The sequence below is a fragment of the Fusarium fujikuroi genome, chromosome FFUJ_chr10 (assembly GCF_900079805.1).
Source record: "Fusarium fujikuroi IMI 58289 draft genome, chromosome FFUJ_chr10".
Lineage (NCBI taxonomy): Eukaryota > Fungi > Ascomycota > Sordariomycetes > Hypocreales > Nectriaceae > Fusarium > Fusarium fujikuroi.
This window is the reverse complement of record NC_036631.1, coordinates 1,695,336-1,712,549: the sequence shown is the minus strand read 5'-3', so window position 1 is coordinate 1,712,549 and position 17,214 is coordinate 1,695,336. Positions and strand designations below refer to the sequence as shown.

The 17,214-nt window shown below is 48.6% G+C and overlaps 7 protein-coding genes; 2 read left to right on the top strand and 5 right to left on the bottom strand.

The window, feature by feature from the left end:
* Positions 1-93: 93 nt before the first annotated feature.
* Positions 94-1,823, bottom strand: FFUJ_10857 (probable maltose permease; the record flags this gene model as incomplete). XM_023569688.1 has 2 exons in its annotated part: positions 94-1,483; positions 1,537-1,823. 2 exons carry the CDS (start codon positions 1,821-1,823, stop codon positions 94-96), a joined length of 1,677 nt encoding a protein of 558 aa, XP_023436865.1.
* Positions 1,824-3,217: 1,394 nt separating this feature from the next.
* On the bottom strand, positions 3,218-6,451 carry FFUJ_10856 (uncharacterized protein; the record flags this gene model as incomplete). Its single annotated transcript, XM_023569687.1, has 1 exon — positions 3,218-6,451. The coding sequence occupies one exon, from the start codon at positions 6,449-6,451 to the stop codon at positions 3,218-3,220; it is 3,234 nt and encodes a 1,077-aa protein (XP_023436864.1).
* A 1,971-nt stretch (positions 6,452-8,422) lies between these two features.
* On the top strand, positions 8,423-10,426 carry FFUJ_10855 (probable PDC1-Pyruvate decarboxylase, isozyme 1; the record flags this gene model as incomplete). XM_023569686.1 has 6 exons in its annotated part: positions 8,423-9,092; positions 9,132-9,454; positions 9,504-9,635; positions 9,687-9,970; positions 10,033-10,243; positions 10,298-10,426. The coding sequence occupies 6 exons, from the start codon at positions 8,423-8,425 to the stop codon at positions 10,424-10,426; spliced, it is 1,749 nt and encodes a 582-aa protein (XP_023437196.1).
* Positions 10,427-10,762: 336 nt separating this feature from the next.
* FFUJ_10854 (related to COG3602 family protein) lies at positions 10,763-11,194 on the top strand (the record flags this gene model as incomplete). The annotated part of the gene is made up of 1 exon (XM_023569684.1): positions 10,763-11,194. One exon carries the CDS (start codon positions 10,763-10,765, stop codon positions 11,192-11,194), a length of 432 nt encoding a protein of 143 aa, XP_023436863.1.
* A 127-nt stretch (positions 11,195-11,321) lies between these two features.
* Positions 11,322-12,392, bottom strand: FFUJ_10853 (related to Putative sterigmatocystin biosynthesis lipase/esterase STCI; the record flags this gene model as incomplete). XM_023569683.1 has 2 exons in its annotated part: positions 11,322-12,278; positions 12,333-12,392. 2 exons carry the CDS (start codon positions 12,390-12,392, stop codon positions 11,322-11,324), a joined length of 1,017 nt encoding a protein of 338 aa, XP_023436862.1.
* Positions 12,393-12,856: 464 nt separating this feature from the next.
* FFUJ_10852 (related to acyl-CoA thioester hydrolase, mitochondrial precursor) lies at positions 12,857-14,335 on the bottom strand (the record flags this gene model as incomplete). XM_023569682.1 has 2 exons in its annotated part: positions 12,857-13,928; positions 13,980-14,335. The coding sequence occupies 2 exons, from the start codon at positions 14,333-14,335 to the stop codon at positions 12,857-12,859; spliced, it is 1,428 nt and encodes a 475-aa protein (XP_023436861.1).
* Positions 14,336-14,952: 617 nt separating this feature from the next.
* FFUJ_10851 (related to ketoreductases) lies at positions 14,953-15,771 on the bottom strand (the record flags this gene model as incomplete). Its single annotated transcript, XM_023569681.1, has 1 exon — positions 14,953-15,771. The coding sequence occupies one exon, from the start codon at positions 15,769-15,771 to the stop codon at positions 14,953-14,955; it is 819 nt and encodes a 272-aa protein (XP_023436860.1).
* Positions 15,772-17,214: the final 1,443 nt, after the last annotated feature.

Sequence of the window (17,214 nt, the reverse complement as noted above, 5' to 3'; positions counted from 1 at the left end):
CTGTGAGCAAGATATGCAAATTGATTACATGTTAACGCCAATCTAAAATCCGTGTCCCTTACATACCCATAGTTTACCCAGAACAATCGTTAGTCACCTAGAATGCGCACCAACCTGGACAGCACCCGTCCTATGTCCAAATTGATCCACCCGCGCTTCGGCAAATTTACGTGCGCTGACTCTATGCTCAAACAAAACATCCAACTCTCCATAAGTCCTGCCTTTTGGTTCCGGAAGACGAAAATATGCCCAAACCATGATGAGAAAGCAAAACGCCGCCCAGAAAAGACCTGTTTTCGCACCCCAGTTCCATGCATGTACACCAAGCATTCTTGGCATCAGCGTATTATTTACCAGCCCTGCCATATTATTAAAGTTGCGCGCCAATACGATCGTTTTCGCTTTCAATCGTGTCGACGGAATCTCTGCAACAATGGTGTAGCAGACTGGTCCAACTGCTAGATCGTAGACAAAGGTATAAAAGATGAGAAGGCTGCCGATCGCCCATGAAGGGCCTGTTTTGCTTTGAGGTGCGAATCCAAGGCCACCGACTACTAGAAGGATTATAAAGAGCGAGGTTGTGCCGGCGATGTATAGCGCGCGACGTCCATATCTCGCCATGAGGAACCAAGAAAGGATGACGCCGATTGCGCCTACAGAGTACTGTACAATGTTAAGTGTAAACGCGCTGTTTGACGAGAGGCCTGCGCGCTCATAAAATTGGACTGAATACCCCATAAGAACGCTGCCGCACATGGCTTGCGCGACGTATGTTATGGACGCAATCTCAGTCCGTCTCAAGTCAGCTCTCATGAAGCAGTGCCAATAGTTAGTGCCCGCAGACGTAGCTTTTTCAAGCTCATTCGTCTCGTGAATCATTGAGACTTGCGCATCGGCATCGAACTTGAGGTCCGGCTGAGGCGTGACGAGGCCCAGGATAGCCTTCTTTGCATCTTCGTGACGGCCCATGCGAACCAACCACCAAGGCGATTCTGGCGCAAAAATCGTGCCGAGGATGATGAACGGTGGCCACATCCATTGCAAAGCAAATGGAACGCGATATGACCACTCATTATCCAGATTAAGAAGTCCACGAAGGACCCCCGCTGATATCAATTGCCCGATAACCCAGCAGAGATTCACATAAGCCGTGAGATAAGGCCTGAGAACCACGGGAGCGATATCAGATGCATATGCCAACGTCAAGGTCTGAAAGACGCCCCATGGAATGCCCATAAGAATCTGACCTGCAAGGATCATCTCGATATTCTTCGCGAAGAAGACGATAAACGTGAAAGCAACCATGATGATCTGCGCCAGTATCATAGTCTTCTTGTATCCAATAGCATCAGAGACCCAGCCATTGAGATACAGCCCGAAAATTTGCCCGCACATGCCACCGACTTGGATGTACGTCTGCCAATCCGCAGAGATAACCATGCCGCCATCGGGATCTGGTTGGTTGCCATACTTGTTGCGGAACCTAAAAAAGCAAATTAGCGTTTTTGCCTGCCGTGGGAACAGGGAATAACGTACGATTCATATCCGTAAAACGAGCCAATGAGAGCCATATCGTAGCCTTCCATGATAATCGCCATGGAGAACAGCAGCGAGAAGCCAATGGCCTTGGGGTAGAGACGCACGGCGTCGCGAAAGGTAAGCTCGTGCTCTAGTGCCGTGGCGGCGCTGGCTTCTGCATTGTGGGCTTGCCTCTTCGGCTCATCAGCGGGAATATGCTTGACCTTTGATGACGGTTTAGAAGCCATTGTGATGGTATTGGATGGTGACACGGTGTCCAGGGACGCGTCGTCGCCTTGGCTCATGTTTGAGGTTAAAGTTCGAGACACTAACAGTGCCTCTTCGATGGACAGTCAAGCTCGGGAATGGTGTTATTCTCCGAGTGGCAGTGGCTTACGGGAAATCTCAGTCGGTTCTCGGGGTTTTGGGACTCCAAATCCGTGACCAGTGGGTCGAGGTCAGCTCATGAGGTCTTTAGGCGCGAATCGCCATCCATAAACTCGAGATCTGGCTCGTTCGTCGGTCCGGGGAAGACAGAATCTCGTGTCGCGCGTCTCTAGATATGCTTTTGAGGGGCGCTTGATGGGTCTGGGGATGGAGATGGCGATGCAGGCCAAGCAAAAGCTGGGGTTAAGGAAAAGAGAATCTGGGGCTGGGGGGCGAAACTAACGGGGTCGAGCTCGTCGGTCCGACGGGATCTTGCCCAGAGTCATTCATGGACGTCTGTGGTTCCTCAGACTGTCGGACCGAGGTACCAGGTTTAACTGCATTGGGAGTCTGGGCTTCGTAGTGTTGCACATGACCATTAAGAGTTGTATTGTTTGCAGAAATAGTACCCTGAGCCAAAGGTAATGGGGGTTTCGACAACCGCTTCGAATCTCACTGAAGGCTATATGTAAGCTTATGATCTTTTTACTCCTTTGAGCTTTGCTTGCACCATTATAAATTGTATTTTAGATAAAACAAGATGTTCCAGGAGACACAAGTAACAAACAAGCATATAATGTATTTAATTGCGCAAATTCCGTTATGCCCACCTTAAAGATGCTTGCACTCCTTTGAGAGCAATAGGATAATCTAGTTCTTATGGGAAATGGAAGAAGGGAAGAACAAAAGGCTAAGTGATTAGAATCCTAGGCCTAGGGTAAGTCGAGCCGGTGACGTTAGGAGATTGCCATTTTGAGAAGCACTAGAGCACTTATCTTATCAGAGATAAGACCTTTATCTTATCTCTCTTATCATCTGTAGTCTTTCCCAATGACCTTGGAGCAATGTCTCGAGATATGTAAATAATTCGCATGCCTAAGTTGTTATTAGTATTTTGCGGCTTTCAAAATACTATCCTAGCGTACTGGTTTAAGAATTGTGCAGCCAACCGGAGAGAAAATCCAAATTCAGCCAGCAGATTCTCATTTTCAGTCTGAGGTTTGTCTCCTTCAGTCTTGTTCATACCTAGTACTGTTTAAATATACACAGAGCTTATCTTCATTCTTAACATCATCCCTATCACGAATGAGAGGATAGTTGGTGGGCGCTCAGAAGTCTCGTGAAGCTTCTGGCTCCATTTCTCCGGGAGGCAGGAGACGACAGTGAAGATATGATTATGTTTTACTAGTAGAGTACATAAACCACATATAGAACAGGCCACTGAACGACTGAGCTCGGATCTTCATCATACTAAGAGATGATTAGTTACGATTTATACTCCGTAATGAACATATGGAACCCATTGTGGCAATCTAAGAGTATCTTCATCATCTTCATCTTCCAAGGCTTCAATATCACGGGGACCAAGCGTCTCTCCTCTTTCATCCCTTAGAATGGATCCTGACTTCCTCTTACGACCACGAGTCGGAGTCTGTTCTTTAAACCACCGATCGCAAAGCTCCAATGTTGCTTTATGTAAGCCTCGACATACCGACTCATCTGCCGAGTCACCACGCTGGAAAGCTTCGTAGGTGATCCTTGCCATATGAACGCTGATACTGTCGCCAACTTCCCAGAGAGTACCGATAACATGACGAAATCCAGCTAGCTGAAAGGCACTGATAAGATGAACACTTTCATCAAGGAACTTCTCATGGGCAATCTGTCCAGTACCGCATGCCGAAAGGTATGCAAGGAATGGCGAGTATTGATGGATGTTGGTTTCGAGGAGGTTTGACACAGTTAGAGGCTCATCCTCCAACAGAAGGCTGCTTTGAGAAGGGTCGCGTAAGTTGGTGGCACCGTGGCCAGCGAAGTGGAAGATTTTACAACCTGGAAGCTGCGAAACAATGTCTTCTTTGAGGGACTTTGGTTCAACTACTTCAAATCCTTTGGACTCGCAGATGGGACGTAACTGAGCTATCTCTTTGCCAGCCGAAGGGAGTGTACTGTACCCTGGTGTTCGCTCCATAGATACAAGGACGGCCCGCTCGTTGCCCAAGGGAACCGGGTTTAGACCTGCACGACCCCGAGTCCGGATAATGGCTCTGATAGATGAGCTATACGATGACATGGCTCTGTCGATCACAGTATTCCGTGACCCTTTGTAATGTCGGCCAGCTGCATGGAGAGGGTATATGCTCAATAGGCCCGTTGGGATCCACCAAATCCGTGGCAGGCGTTCTTCAGAAGAAACCCCATTGATGGCTATTGCACCAAGGACGGGTTCAGCAATAGTATGCCACAACCACTCGAGTATCTTTGGACTTGAAGTATGAGCTTGTTGGGTATTGGACCTTATGTCCTGGATCATAAGCTGAGGCAACGGAATGCTGTGGATCTTGTTGTGCTCCACGAGGATAGCGTCACGGCGGAATTCGCTGACGTTGATGACAACAATTGCTCCCGGAATGGCAGCATCTTTGATGCTTGATTCGCTTGGAGCAGAGAGAAAGTCTTCAAATCCGGGCTTTTGGCGGATCTCGTCAAGTAGTCCGCGAAGCTCGTCCGGGTTATGGTTCACATTGACATGTCCGCCTGATAACGAAGACCCGTGGACCTCATCACTGGAAGAACCGATAGCCGCAAATGAATTGATTTGACCTTGTAATCGGTTTAGACGTTCAGCGAGTTCGGGATGCTCAGCCCGCAGATCAAGGCTTTCCATCCGTGAATCTTCAACGGACGCTGCCATCATTCCACGTCCTTGTTCAAGAAACCGCAGCGCAGCAAGGGCTCCTTTGTTTGCCGAGAGTGCCACAGCCGCTGCATCAGATGATAAGCCATAAACCTGGACCAGTGCATCTTGCTTATCAGCATTGCTAGTAGTCTGTGCAATGAGATTGGGAACAAGATCCATCGCAGTCTTGACAGCTTTATAAGCCTTATCCCAGTCAGGTACAGCCGCGTAGTACTGGACGAGCTCTTTTCCTGCACGGATGCGGGTATCGTCGTAAGCGTTAGGGCTATTCAAGGCAGACTCTAAGTGTGCAATGGCAGCATCGAGATGTTCTTTTTCTTTCGTCTCCCAGAACAGATCTCCGTATCGACCACCTAGATTGACCAGCCTATTCGCACGCTCCGGATGGTTTTCTCCAGTGGTGTCCAGGGCTTCTCGCCCATAACGGATGGCTTCTTGTAAGTGGCTTGACAGTCCAGTCTTTTTGGACAAGTCACTCAACTGCACTGCCAGGGTGTTGAGACAAGCAGCTCTATTGGCATGATCTTCAGGTGTCATGTCGACAGCCTGCCGCCCAAGTCTCAACGCCTCTTCAAGGTCCTCCAACTTTTGTGTAAGTTTGTATTTCGTAGTGAGAAGAGTCGCAAGGTTGTGAAAGGTTGCAAATATGTCGGAGTGATTCTTATGGACGGCCTCTACAGCCTTTCTCTGAACACTGATTGCTTCCTCGAGAACTCCAGGATCATCTGTTCTGAAGTATTCGTGCTTCAAAACGATCGCTAGGTTGGAAAGGTTCTTTGACTTGCTATCGTCGTCGGGGCTCAGCTCACAAGCCCTTCTTCCGACTTGTATCGCTTGCTTCAAATCAGCCACGGTTCCTATTCTTCTGTACCTTCGACTGAGCTGAATGCCAAAGTTGCTGAGACATTTATGTCTGTCCAAGTAGACCTCCTCATCTGCAACACGACCACAGACCATTTCGAATATGTGAATGGACTCTTCAAGATCGCTGGTATTTCCCGTCCTGAGATATCGGTCACCAAGGAAATTAGCATAATTGCTCAGCTGGGCCATGCGTTCCAGACTATCCTCTTCAGTGACTTCAATAGCCTGTTTCACAACTTCGATGGCTTCGTAGAGATCGGTTTGGTCACCATGTGTATCGTACCTTTCGCTTAAACCTAGCGAGAGGTTCCCAAGTCTCTCGAGAAGCTGGGGCGAGTTTACATCCGTCTGTGCTATGACATCACGACATATTTGAATCGCTTCATCGAGATCTTCCTTGTTTCCAAGCACTTGGTGTCTAGCTGTAAGAGGAGCAGCTAGGTTGGCGAGAAAAAGAACACGCTTCGGGTTGCTGATTTGCGTTACCTCCACAGCTTCTCGTTGGACTGCAATGTTTTCTTCGATAAGTGCCAGCTCTCGCGTCTGCATGAAAAGCAATCCTAGCTTTGTGGATAACTGGTCAAGAATTGTTCCTCGGTTTGGGTAAGTTTCTGGAAGAGCTGCGATCGCGTCTCGCGAAGCTTTAATGGAGTCCTGAAGTCCTTGAGCATTTTGTGGATCACTTCTTGGGTATTTCTCGTGCCAGTAGACAGAGAGGTTGACCAGACGTGAAGTTCGCTGTCCGTTACTCTCGGGCGTGAGGTCAATAGCCTTAGTTGCCATGCTGATAGCTTTGTCAAGGTCGGTCATCAATCCGACTCTTCTGTATCGGGTGAAGTATCGATGAGCGACCTTGAACATCTGATCTGGGACACAAATATGGCTATCGGAAATGTCCTCGAGGATTGCCTCCTCTTTCGCGATTTCTTCAGGATCCGACATGATAGGCTTCAAGGTAGATGAGTCTGCGGCTACAGCTGCGTGTTTACCAGTAACGAGCAAGATAGAAGAAAACAATCAGGTTGCGAGATTGCGAAGATAAATCCAAGACCAAGACGATGAATTTGAGCTTATCGATGGCATGATTACTACCCCGCTCGAATGCATGCAAGGTGAGATCAGGCTGAAGCAGTATGTTGCGTTTGTACAGTCGTCTCTTCGGAGCCGGGGCCTATGAGGAGCCAGACAGTCTCTTTGAGCTCTCATTGAGCGTTGGTCACTTCCTAACGGGGCTTTTTGCAAACGTGAGTATTAGGATAAACAGGGAATTATGAGAGACTTCAATGGCCCATTGACGGCCGGTTCTCTCTTTGATACACTGACAGGCAGGACTCCAGCTGCATGTTGGCTTTGCCACATCGCAAATGTTTGCTCTTTCACTTTTACAAACCTCAAAGCTTATGATGGTCATCGACAAAGAGTACGGAAAAGACTTGAGTGACAGGCACCGCTCTTTACCGGTTGCTAACACGGGGTCATCATGATGATGAGACGTTGATGTGAAATTAGTTTGGCGCGTCTGGGGGGGATCGTTGGTAATATGACATATACCTTGATTTACGACTCTATTGCAGATAATCTGCTGAATCTGAACAGGCGAGGGTCTGTAGCTATCCGTGTGCCTTATGGAATTCGGAGGAAAGCCAGAGAACGAGAGCTTGAAATGCAGTGGAACATTCAGCGAAGTTAACTGTGATGCCGCTGGGAGTGCTTACCTTCAGCTATCGACTAAGGACGTTTATTGGCCTGTAAGTGCATGTTACTCTTTGCAGTTAGCGGCGGATGAGACTCGGATGCTTCGCAATAAAAAACTCAACTTCGGGGAACCCGATATCACATCATGCAGGACTTCGTCATTCGACGTCTATGAATTGGCAGCCTTATGTTACACTGAACACAATATCCAGGTATTTGGAATACCAAGATCTCTTTACTTGCGGTATCTATCGTCTGAGGCGGTTTTATTCCGCTTCTTCGTTGCAGTGTGACATAGATGGCTTTGATGGAATGTCATCGCATGTTTGTTCAGCCCGCAATGCAACCATCACTTATTACCGCGTATCACCGCAGCCCTAGCCTAGCCTACCCCGCCGGCCCTGAAATTCTTCGAAATACCGTGATGCCCCCGTTGCTATTTTTCACTGCAGTATACGATAATTCTTGATTCGACCTTTAATCCGCTTAGGGTCATGTGTCTCAATTGGCGTCATACTCTTTGTGCTTACACACCTTGAACGGCGTTTAAGAAAACTTTATAATGCTAATTACAAACCTCGTTGAGATGTTTGTAGCCTAAACTTGTGAGGTCGATTGACCCAACCATGGATCAATTATAAGGCAGCTCGGTGAAGTATCGTGGGTACAGCAACAACAGAAGGACGGTTTTGGGACTAGCATACCAAGACCAATCCCTTATCGGCTTGACTGCATACCAGATACGAAAATTGCTAAGAACCAGGGTCATGGACCAGCGGATATTTTTGGCCGTCACCGTTATTCCAACGGGCAAGCCACTAAATCTGCAGAACCTTGGCACGGCACTTGCGGCTCACCATACAGGCGGCTCAAAGCGGAACACAGCACTTCAATACTACTTTGTATGACCGTGGCCGACATAGCAGTATCATATGTTGCATTCTATCCCTCTTGGAGGGTGGCTTCTAATTCCGCACCACCCATGTCTGCGGCATAAGCAGCCATGGTGTACAGAACGACCATCGTCAATGCTTCTCGTCCGAAAGGCGGTTACAACGGCATGAGCCCTTCACACAACGACATCCTTGATTACGACGGCTAAGTATAAATATATGGTCTTGATCCCTCAGAAATAACAGAGCAGCACTTCAATCAAAACATTCTTCTTACTCAATACTTCACTTTCTATCCAAGCTAAACCCCACTCCACTATTTGCCATGCCTGAAATCAAAGTTGGTGACTACCTCTTCCGCCGTCTTCATGAGCTCGGCATCCGCTCAGTCTTTGGCGTTCCAGGAGACTACGAACTCGCTCTTCTGGATCTCGTCACCGACAACGATCTCGCCTGGAAAGGCAACCCCAATGAACTCATCTCTTCTTACGCTGCAGATGGCTACGCTCGCGTCCGTGGTGCGGGAGCCTTTGTTACCACCTTTGGGCCTGGTGAACTCTCTGCCTACTGCGGTATGGCCGGTCACTATGCGGAATTTGTTCCTGTTGTACATATCGTTGGCTACCCGGCTGTCGATGCAGTTCGCAACAAGAGAATCATGCACCACAGTCTTGGCAACGGAAAGTTCGACATGTATGAGAATATGGCTAAGAACATCACTGCTGCAACTGTTGTGATCAATTATGCCCCTACTGCGGCCCAGGAGATCGATGAAACGCTTAGCACCATGATGCGTGAGAGCCGACCCGTCTATATCGGGCTCAGCGTCGATATTGCGTACGAAATGATCGATGCCGAGGGCCTCAACGTCCCAATTCCTATCAAGCTGCTTCCAAACGATCCAGCTCTCGAGGAGAGTGTTGTTGAAGAGATCGAAAGGCTGATGGAAAGATCGAGCAATCCAGCTATCATTGTTGATGGAGGCAAGTCCAAAAAGCCGCCAATTGCACAATAAACCCACTAACCATCTATAGGGGCTGTGCGCCACGGTGTACTCAATGAATCGCATGAGCTGATCAAGTTGACCAACTTCCCAACTTTTACTACCGCCATGGGCAAAGGAGGTCTTGATGAAGCCATTCCCCAGTTCGCTGGTGTCCACTCTGGCGCTGGTACTCTGCCCGCCGTTAGAGAGGCGCTGGAATCTTCCGATATGGTCATTTGGATCGGCAACTATCCATCTGATTTCAACACGGGAGAGTTTACCACTGTTGTTAACAAGGATGCTGTTATTATTGACCTCCAAAGATTCGCTGTTTGGATCGGCAAGACGCAGTACCCGGTCTCCATGAAGCTTGTGAGCATAGCTTTCGGTCATCATCAGCGAAGTCAGCTAACCCTTTCAGGTTCTTCAACGCCTCGTGGATTCGCTTCGTTCGATGCCAGTTTCCATGGCTTCACGATGTGTCACTTGGGACCCATATCCAAAGTTCAACTTCCAGGCCAACGACGGCCTCAAGCAAGATTTCCTCTGGGGCGTAGGTTACTCCAATGCTTCTTCTAGTGAAGGCTGATACTGACTGGCACAGGCACTCAGCTCCTTCTTTCTCCCAGGTGATGTGATCATTGGCGAGACCGGCACCTCCGCTTTTGGTCTGTGCGATACCAAACTCCCCAGCGGTGTGATGATGTTCAACCAGACCGTATATGGAAGCATTGGGTATGCTACCGGTGCCATTGTTGGGGTTGGTCAGGCTATCAAGGAAAGCGAAGGAAAGTGGAAGAGGCCTATCCTGGTCACTGGAGAAGGCTCCATGCACCTCACTATTCAGGCACTGGCAGACATGCTGCGGTGGGACCTCAAACCAATCATGTAAGTACTTACCTTCTTCACAGTTCTGACGGCAGCCTTTGGCGTTTGCTGACATGTTCCAGATTCGTGCTCAACAATGGCGGATACACAGTTGAGCGTCTGATCCATGGCAAGGAAGCCTTTTATAATGAGGTCGCAGTTCTGGACTATTCCATGCTCGGCAAGACTTTCGGACCCGTATTCGAATCCAAGTACCACGGCCCTATCAAGACTTGCGGGGAGCTATCACCACTCCTTGAGGACCCCAAGTTTGGCAATGTAGGCTGCCTTGAGGTAAGACTTCATCCAATTTCACCTTGATCGAGAGACGTTGCTGATGAAACGCAGTTGGTCGAACTTGTCTTGCCTCCCCTCGACGCACCCTCTGCTGTCATCAAGACTGGTGCTGCTATCGATGCTTTCAATAAAGCTAAGGCCAAGGCTGAGCAGGGACCTGGTGGACTCCAGGGTGCTTAATGATCAGTCCAATCGCTGTATGGGTACTCAAGATGGAAATGATGTTGATATTAGATCTCTTGTTCTGTTCACGAGTTTAGCGCAGCCAATTTTCAACATATACCTACTTGAAAGCCTTGACCCCATCGACGGTGATGAATTAGAAGTGACGTCATTAGCTCTTTAGGCGCGCCCTGCAATTGACCGCATCCGCGTTTTGTACTCCACCATCTAAATAGTCAAGTACAAATCTCTAAGCCGTGTGCTCTGTTGCGTTGGATCGAATCCTTCACGCAAGCATTTTGTCTAGTTCCCACCACATTCGAGGCAGCTTTCAAGTGCGCAATCGTGTCGCTGATGGCCAACGATCCTGGCGAGCTGTCGCTCAGCAAGCTCTTGTCAACTCTGACCCATACGGTCCATCCAACCACCTACGTCTTCGCCACGTTCACCGACACCTCCAATCTACCACCCCTGCCCGAAACGCAAATGATCTTCAAAGAGTCCGAGGGAATCACAGTGATTGTTAGCAAGGACTACGCGGAATCAAACAAGATCGAATACTTCTTCCCGTGCAAGATGGTCACTCTCGATGTCACATCGAGCCTGGAAGCTGTCGGGTTCATGGCGGTTATTGCGACGAGATTAGCGGCCAAGGGCATTGGTTGTAACCCTGTTAGTGGTTTCTACCATGATCATGTCTTTGTGCCTCTTGGTCGAGAGGAGGAGTCATCGGAAGTATTGACCCGATTAGCGGCGGAGAAGAGGGAGGAAACTGAGAAGGTATAAGATTAAGGGCCGTGGAGGAAGACGTATCAATCTCAGGAGATTCCTCGACATAAAATGAGAATATCACAAGAGTTTATAATGTCCAGTAAAATACTCTCGCATTAGCCAGATCTAAGTTGCCGATGTATCAATTCAAGAGCCACTTGATGCCTTCAACAAGATCGACAGTTGCTTTCTTTCCCTGGCTCAAATGTGCGAAAGCACCCCAGAAGATATGAGGCATACCTGGATAAATATCCAGTCGCGTCTCAATTCCATTATCCTCGCGCAGCACCTGCTCGTAGATCAAAGCCTCGTCGCGAAGGACATCCATTCCACAGACTTGAAAATAGGTTTTCGGTAGGCCGTGGTGGCCCGTTGGCCAGATAAACGGAACAAAGAGCGGCGAGGACATATCCCCAGCCGCAGAGTTATGGAAAACCTTGTCCAAAGCTGGGGTGAGAATAGGGTCGTCTTTACACTCAGCTTGAGTCCGAGACAGGTAAAAGTCTTTATACTTATCCGGCAGAGCATCTTTCTTCTCTGGTGGCAGTATCATTGGAGCGAGCAGAAAGACACCAGTTATCGCAGGCGTCAAGTTCTCATCTCGTGCCAGATGACTGGCTATCGCAGCCATGTTTCCTCCGGCTGATGAACCACCAATGACGAACCCCTTCGACAGTGAGACCTCCAGCTCGGAGTCTGCATTCGCAGCAATCCATTTCAAGCCATCCCAGACATCGTTGATACTAGCCGGAAACGGGTCTTCAGGTCCTTGTCGATATGATGGTGCCAGACAAACGACCCCCAGCCTTTGAACAATATCACGACACGAGCGCTCAGCATCTTCCGGAGATCCGATAGTCCATCCACCACTGTGAATGTAAACAATCAACGGCGGAGCGGGCTTGGACCTTTCCGCTGGCTCGTAGACATGAGCGCGCAACGTGAGGCCATCTCTTGCAGTGTAATAGATATCACGCTCAACAACACCACTCTCGGGATCAGGCAGCTTATGTAGGCTTTTCATATACCATCTCAAACTCGCAATTGCCTTCGCTGGATCAGAAGTGTCAATCTGGGGAATAGTTATTGTTTTGAGGTACTGGGCCATATCAGTTTGGGGTCATTCATGTCAATGTCAGTGCTAGAGACTTACGTCGTCTAGCTCAGGATCAATAGTCGCGAGTTTCAGTCGTTCTTCTCTTGAAATTGCCATCTTAGCGGTCAGTGGTCAATATATCAGAGATTATCCAGAGTGTTTATGAGCGAAAGGTGAAGGGAACGTCCAGACCGACCAAAAATAGTGCTCCAGGCCCGGAGTTAACGGTCTTATCGCATGTGGAAATGAACAATGGTTCAATGGAATCCATTTTGGGCTATTATGCTAGCCTCAGGGAGCAAGAAAACATCAGACCTTGATATAAGGTCGCAAAATAAACTTAGAAAAAAAGTATCCTAAATTACCTAAGTCTTTTTGTCATTTAGGATCAAAGTCCTGAGCTTTGTTTCCCCGTGGGCTAGAAATTCTCACATCGGTATTAAGGTTCGGACATAATGATTAAATCCTCCCCTTCGGCGGTGTTCCTACGTGTCGTCTTCCTTCCTCAACTTCGGATAACACCACCTGCCTTCGAGAGTATCTAGGCCTGCTCACTGGAAGCTCGCATAAGCACTAATCCTTCATCCAATCAGGTTGACATTATCCGTGGCTTCAGGCCTCTTTTCCGAGAAGGCCTTTGACTCTTCCTTTCGCTGGCTATCACCCAGTGAAACACGTCTCCTAGCATCAATATACACCATGTACTCCTCATAGGTATGCGGCAAGACCTTAAGATCTTTGGGCACAGAAAAGGTATAGTTGAACTGACCAGTTGGCTTTGCAACACCATGCTCAACATCACGGACCTTGCTGTCAACTCGAACATGCACACGAGTCATGGGCTTCTCGGGGTTTGAGAAGCCAGGCTCAGTGCCGTCTTCCTCCAACAGAGGAGGATCGGTGTATGCGACAGTGGCGGTCAGGTACAGAACGCTTCCCACAGGAACGGGATTTCGGAACGTGCAAGGATCAGCGCTGATAAAGGTTGGCCGGGCATGAGCAAAACTGGCCGCACAACAGAACGCAAGCTCAAAGGTCTGTTTCAAATGGAAGCCACCAAAGATCATGGTCTGGTGACGATTTCGGTACTGGGGTTGCATGATCGCAGCTGTGGAAAGCTGGGTCTTGGACATAGCAACGACGTTGGATGGTTGACGAAGATCATTGTTGGGATCATGGTAGGCAAGTTGCCTCAACCAAATCTGATGAATCAGAGCGGATTCTGCATCGTTGGGTTCAGTCTGAAGAAGCGAAGCCTTGGAGTTTTCCTTTTTGGACAGCGACTTTGCCTCTCCAGCCTTGAAGATCTTCTCTTCTTCTGCATTGGTGGGAACTAGCTTGGGGATGTTGACTGGCTTTCTTGTGTTGGGATCCAGGGCGACCATTGTGAAGGTGCATGTCAGAAGTACATCCTCAGGCTTGCTAGGCTCGCCTTCTTCTCTAGCCTTGGCGACTTTGCAGGTGATTTCAACACTACTCCTGCCAGAGGCATAAGTGACCTGGCCGCTGTACTCAAGGTCGCAAATTTCGGTGAGTGGGTGCGCTATTGTGATACGATCCAAAGCGGCGGTCACTGTAGTGACTCCAGGGCCGGTATGTTTGTACACGATGATTCCAGAGAGTGCATCCAGGTCCATGAATAATGTCCCTAGTCTATAAACACGATTAGTTCGAGCGTATGGTTGGGTCAATCGGCGCGCCTACCTTATGTGACCGGAAGAGTTGACATAAGTGTCTGACAGCCAAGGGTCTTTCTTGAGAGGAAGCACGACGCGATGATAGCTGTCGCTCATTTTCTTGGGGGTCAGATCGCGCTCCTTGGGATAGTCATCGGACTTGTGAGCCGGCAGACCCTTTTGCTGACGCTCGAACGCCTCTATCCACGGCATCGGTTGCCTCTTGTCCTCAAGGCCCTGAAATACGCCATCTGTTTTGGTCGGAGTTGTTGTATGGAAGCTGTTGGCAATGGGACGCGCCAATGCAGGGCTGAATGATCGCAGTACGTGTGGCCTACTTAGCGAAGCGACAATGCTTCTTGCTTCTCGACTTCTGGACATCATGGTGAATGTGAGTAGTGAAAATGAAGTTCAATTGTTGATGGTCGTGTGACGCAATGTTCAAGTTGGCTGGCGGATCTGATTTAGCGAACCGTAGAAACCCGATAAGTCAGCGAGACGCTAAGATAAGACCCTCGCGGACTTTGATAGCCGAGCTTGTAGGAGACTTTAGCGGATGAAACCGGCTTTGTGGAAATAAACCTGCGGTAGAATAATTTCAGTAAAACCTCTGCAGAAGGCGATCGAATATTTTTATTCCGGTTGTCAGTAAAACTCGATGTTCCTGCATAATTGTATGGGTCTGGCGGTGGAACTTCCACCAACTAATCAACCAACCAGCGAAAACATTCGCTTATGCATTTGGATATGGACATATCCTTGCTTATTGTGAGATGTGACCTGCCTGGAGTATCCTATCATCTTGCGATGGCACTGAGTTCCACGTATTTCAAAAAAAGATGGATAGTGTCGTGAAGAAATTGGGTGAGAAAGCGTTCATAAATTGAAATTTTAGTGGTAAAAGGATGTAAGTCAGGATAAAGATTAAGGCTATCAATTCACTATTGTACAAAAGGCTTCAGCGATGTCTGCCCAAGCATCGGTGTGTCACAAGTGCAACATCAGAATTCCAGCTTTGAGACACTGTCCCACTTCTCATCAGATTCAGCAAGAGCCTTGGCCGCCATGTGGGCATATTGGAGCGCATCCTTGCCCAAGATAATTCTTAATGGGGGGTCCTCCACATTCGAAAGGTGAATAATAGCTCTAGCTATCTCAGATGCCTCCGTCCACGTTGAGTGTCCCTTGACCAGCTGGATCATTTGGCCAACAGTCTGTTCATAGGGCTCGCTGACCTTGGCCGTCTCAGTGGCAGTGGTGGCCCAGTCAGTCTTGATGCCACCTGGCTCGGCAACGGTGACCTTGATACCGAAGGGGGCCACTTCTTGTGATAGAACAGTAGAAAATCCCCCAACGGCCCATTTGGCACTCTGGTAAGCTGCTGCTCCGGGTGTACCGACGCGACCTCCGACGCTTGAGACTTGAATAACGTGGCCGGACTTTTGTTTGCGCATTATAGGCACGATGGCTTTTGTGACATTAACGACTCCAAAAAGGTTGACGTCAACCTGCTCGCGAAAACCTTTAATGTCTGCATCTTCGATGGATGCCATGTCTGCGTAGCCGGCGTTGTTGACGACAACGTCGATGCGGCCAAACTTGTCAACAGCTTCCTTGGCTGCCTTGTTGGCTTGTTCAAAGTCTGTTACATCAAGGGCAGTTGCGAGTATCTTGTCTGATCCATACTTGGCGACAATGTCGTCGAGCTGAGATGGGTTGCGAGCAGTTGCGACAACGACATCGCCTGACTCGAGGATCTTTTCGACCAAGGCGCGGCCAACTCCTCGAGAAGAACCAGTGATTAACCAGACTCGGGCCATATTGAAAACAGAGTGTTTTGTAAGTGGTAAAAGGTAAATTGTAGTTGTGTGTAGTTATCAGAAAAGCTTGAGGAGATGTCAGTGGTTTGTGTCCTGGCAAAGGAGAACCAAGATGGTTTAAATAAGATTCATCTTTTGCAGAGTTCTAAATTTTGTTCTTCTCTGCAGTTCAAATGGCGGAGTTTGATACGAAAACTATGGCACGCCATTCCTACACAGCCCCATGTCCGCGTTCGACTGTCCAGTAAAGAATGGGGATTTACAAGAAACATTGACGGAATCGGGAAGTTGTCAACTCTAATGTATGCCCGTTATGATCCACTCCGGCAATTGCAGCCTATCTCCGGGTGTTGGCGTGCACCTTTGAAGGCCGCTGCGTGGTCGCGGACATAACTTTGGGGGGAGATAAGCGGCGTTTAATATTTTCCAACGTTACACTGCATGAAAAACGTCACAGGCCTGGCTTATCGATTGGCTTATTTTTCCCAGTGGCTTCTGCTGTTTTGGGGTGCCGATTTTTTGGCTTACTGGCTTATGGCTGACGACCCACCGCCGCAGGGTAGTGAGCATCAAAAGGCGAAAACTGAACCTCAAGCTCCGTATCAAGCCAGGAGACCAAATATCCAGACAAAAGATTGGAAATGTCGGTTTGAGCATTGAAGTATGGCTGATTGCCCCTTTCCCAGAGCCTCCTCGTTTGTCTATCATGTAACTGTTTGGTGCTTGTGTATGTTTAGAATCGTTTGCTCCGTGTGCGACAACAAAACACAGTCAATACCGATGCTATTACGATCGGCTTTTGGAAGGCCTGTACTGAGTTTTCTTCCGGGATCGAAGGGCGATCTATCACATGAAGGCATTGGCGAAATTATTGCCAGTGAGGCAACTTTATGGTAATTCTGCCTTGAGATCTGCCTGAACCCCGCTTCAAATTCGATCTGCCTTGCGACAAGGCGAGCGTCTTGCCTAAACTCTACTCTGAGGAAAGCGACCTCAATTACTTCTATTGTCTCAAAGTTGAGAGCGCTTCATTCCAAGTTTGAGAATATTTTCTATCAAATGAAAGAGCAAGATGGTGAACCACAGCAAACTTTGCAGCGTCTGTTTCGATATGTTGCAAACAGGTTTGGAAGCAGTCGAGAATAGTCTCCACGCAGAGTGCCAGCACCACAGCACTTTCTCTAGCTTCAAACAGGCCGTGGATCAGGGATGCTATATATGTGCGAAACTTTGGGACTCCGTGGCAGATGCTTCCATCAACGGCTGGTCCAACGAACCTGGCACATGGGTACCCTTTGACTGCGGCCTGGGGCGACGAGCCTGGGCACCAGGCTGGTACGGAGCTATCTATTGGCACATAAGATACCTAGTGTTCAAAATTGGACCATGCATCGACTTAAAGTACCAAGGAAACGTGTTTTGTTTCCTTCCGTGTGAGGGTTT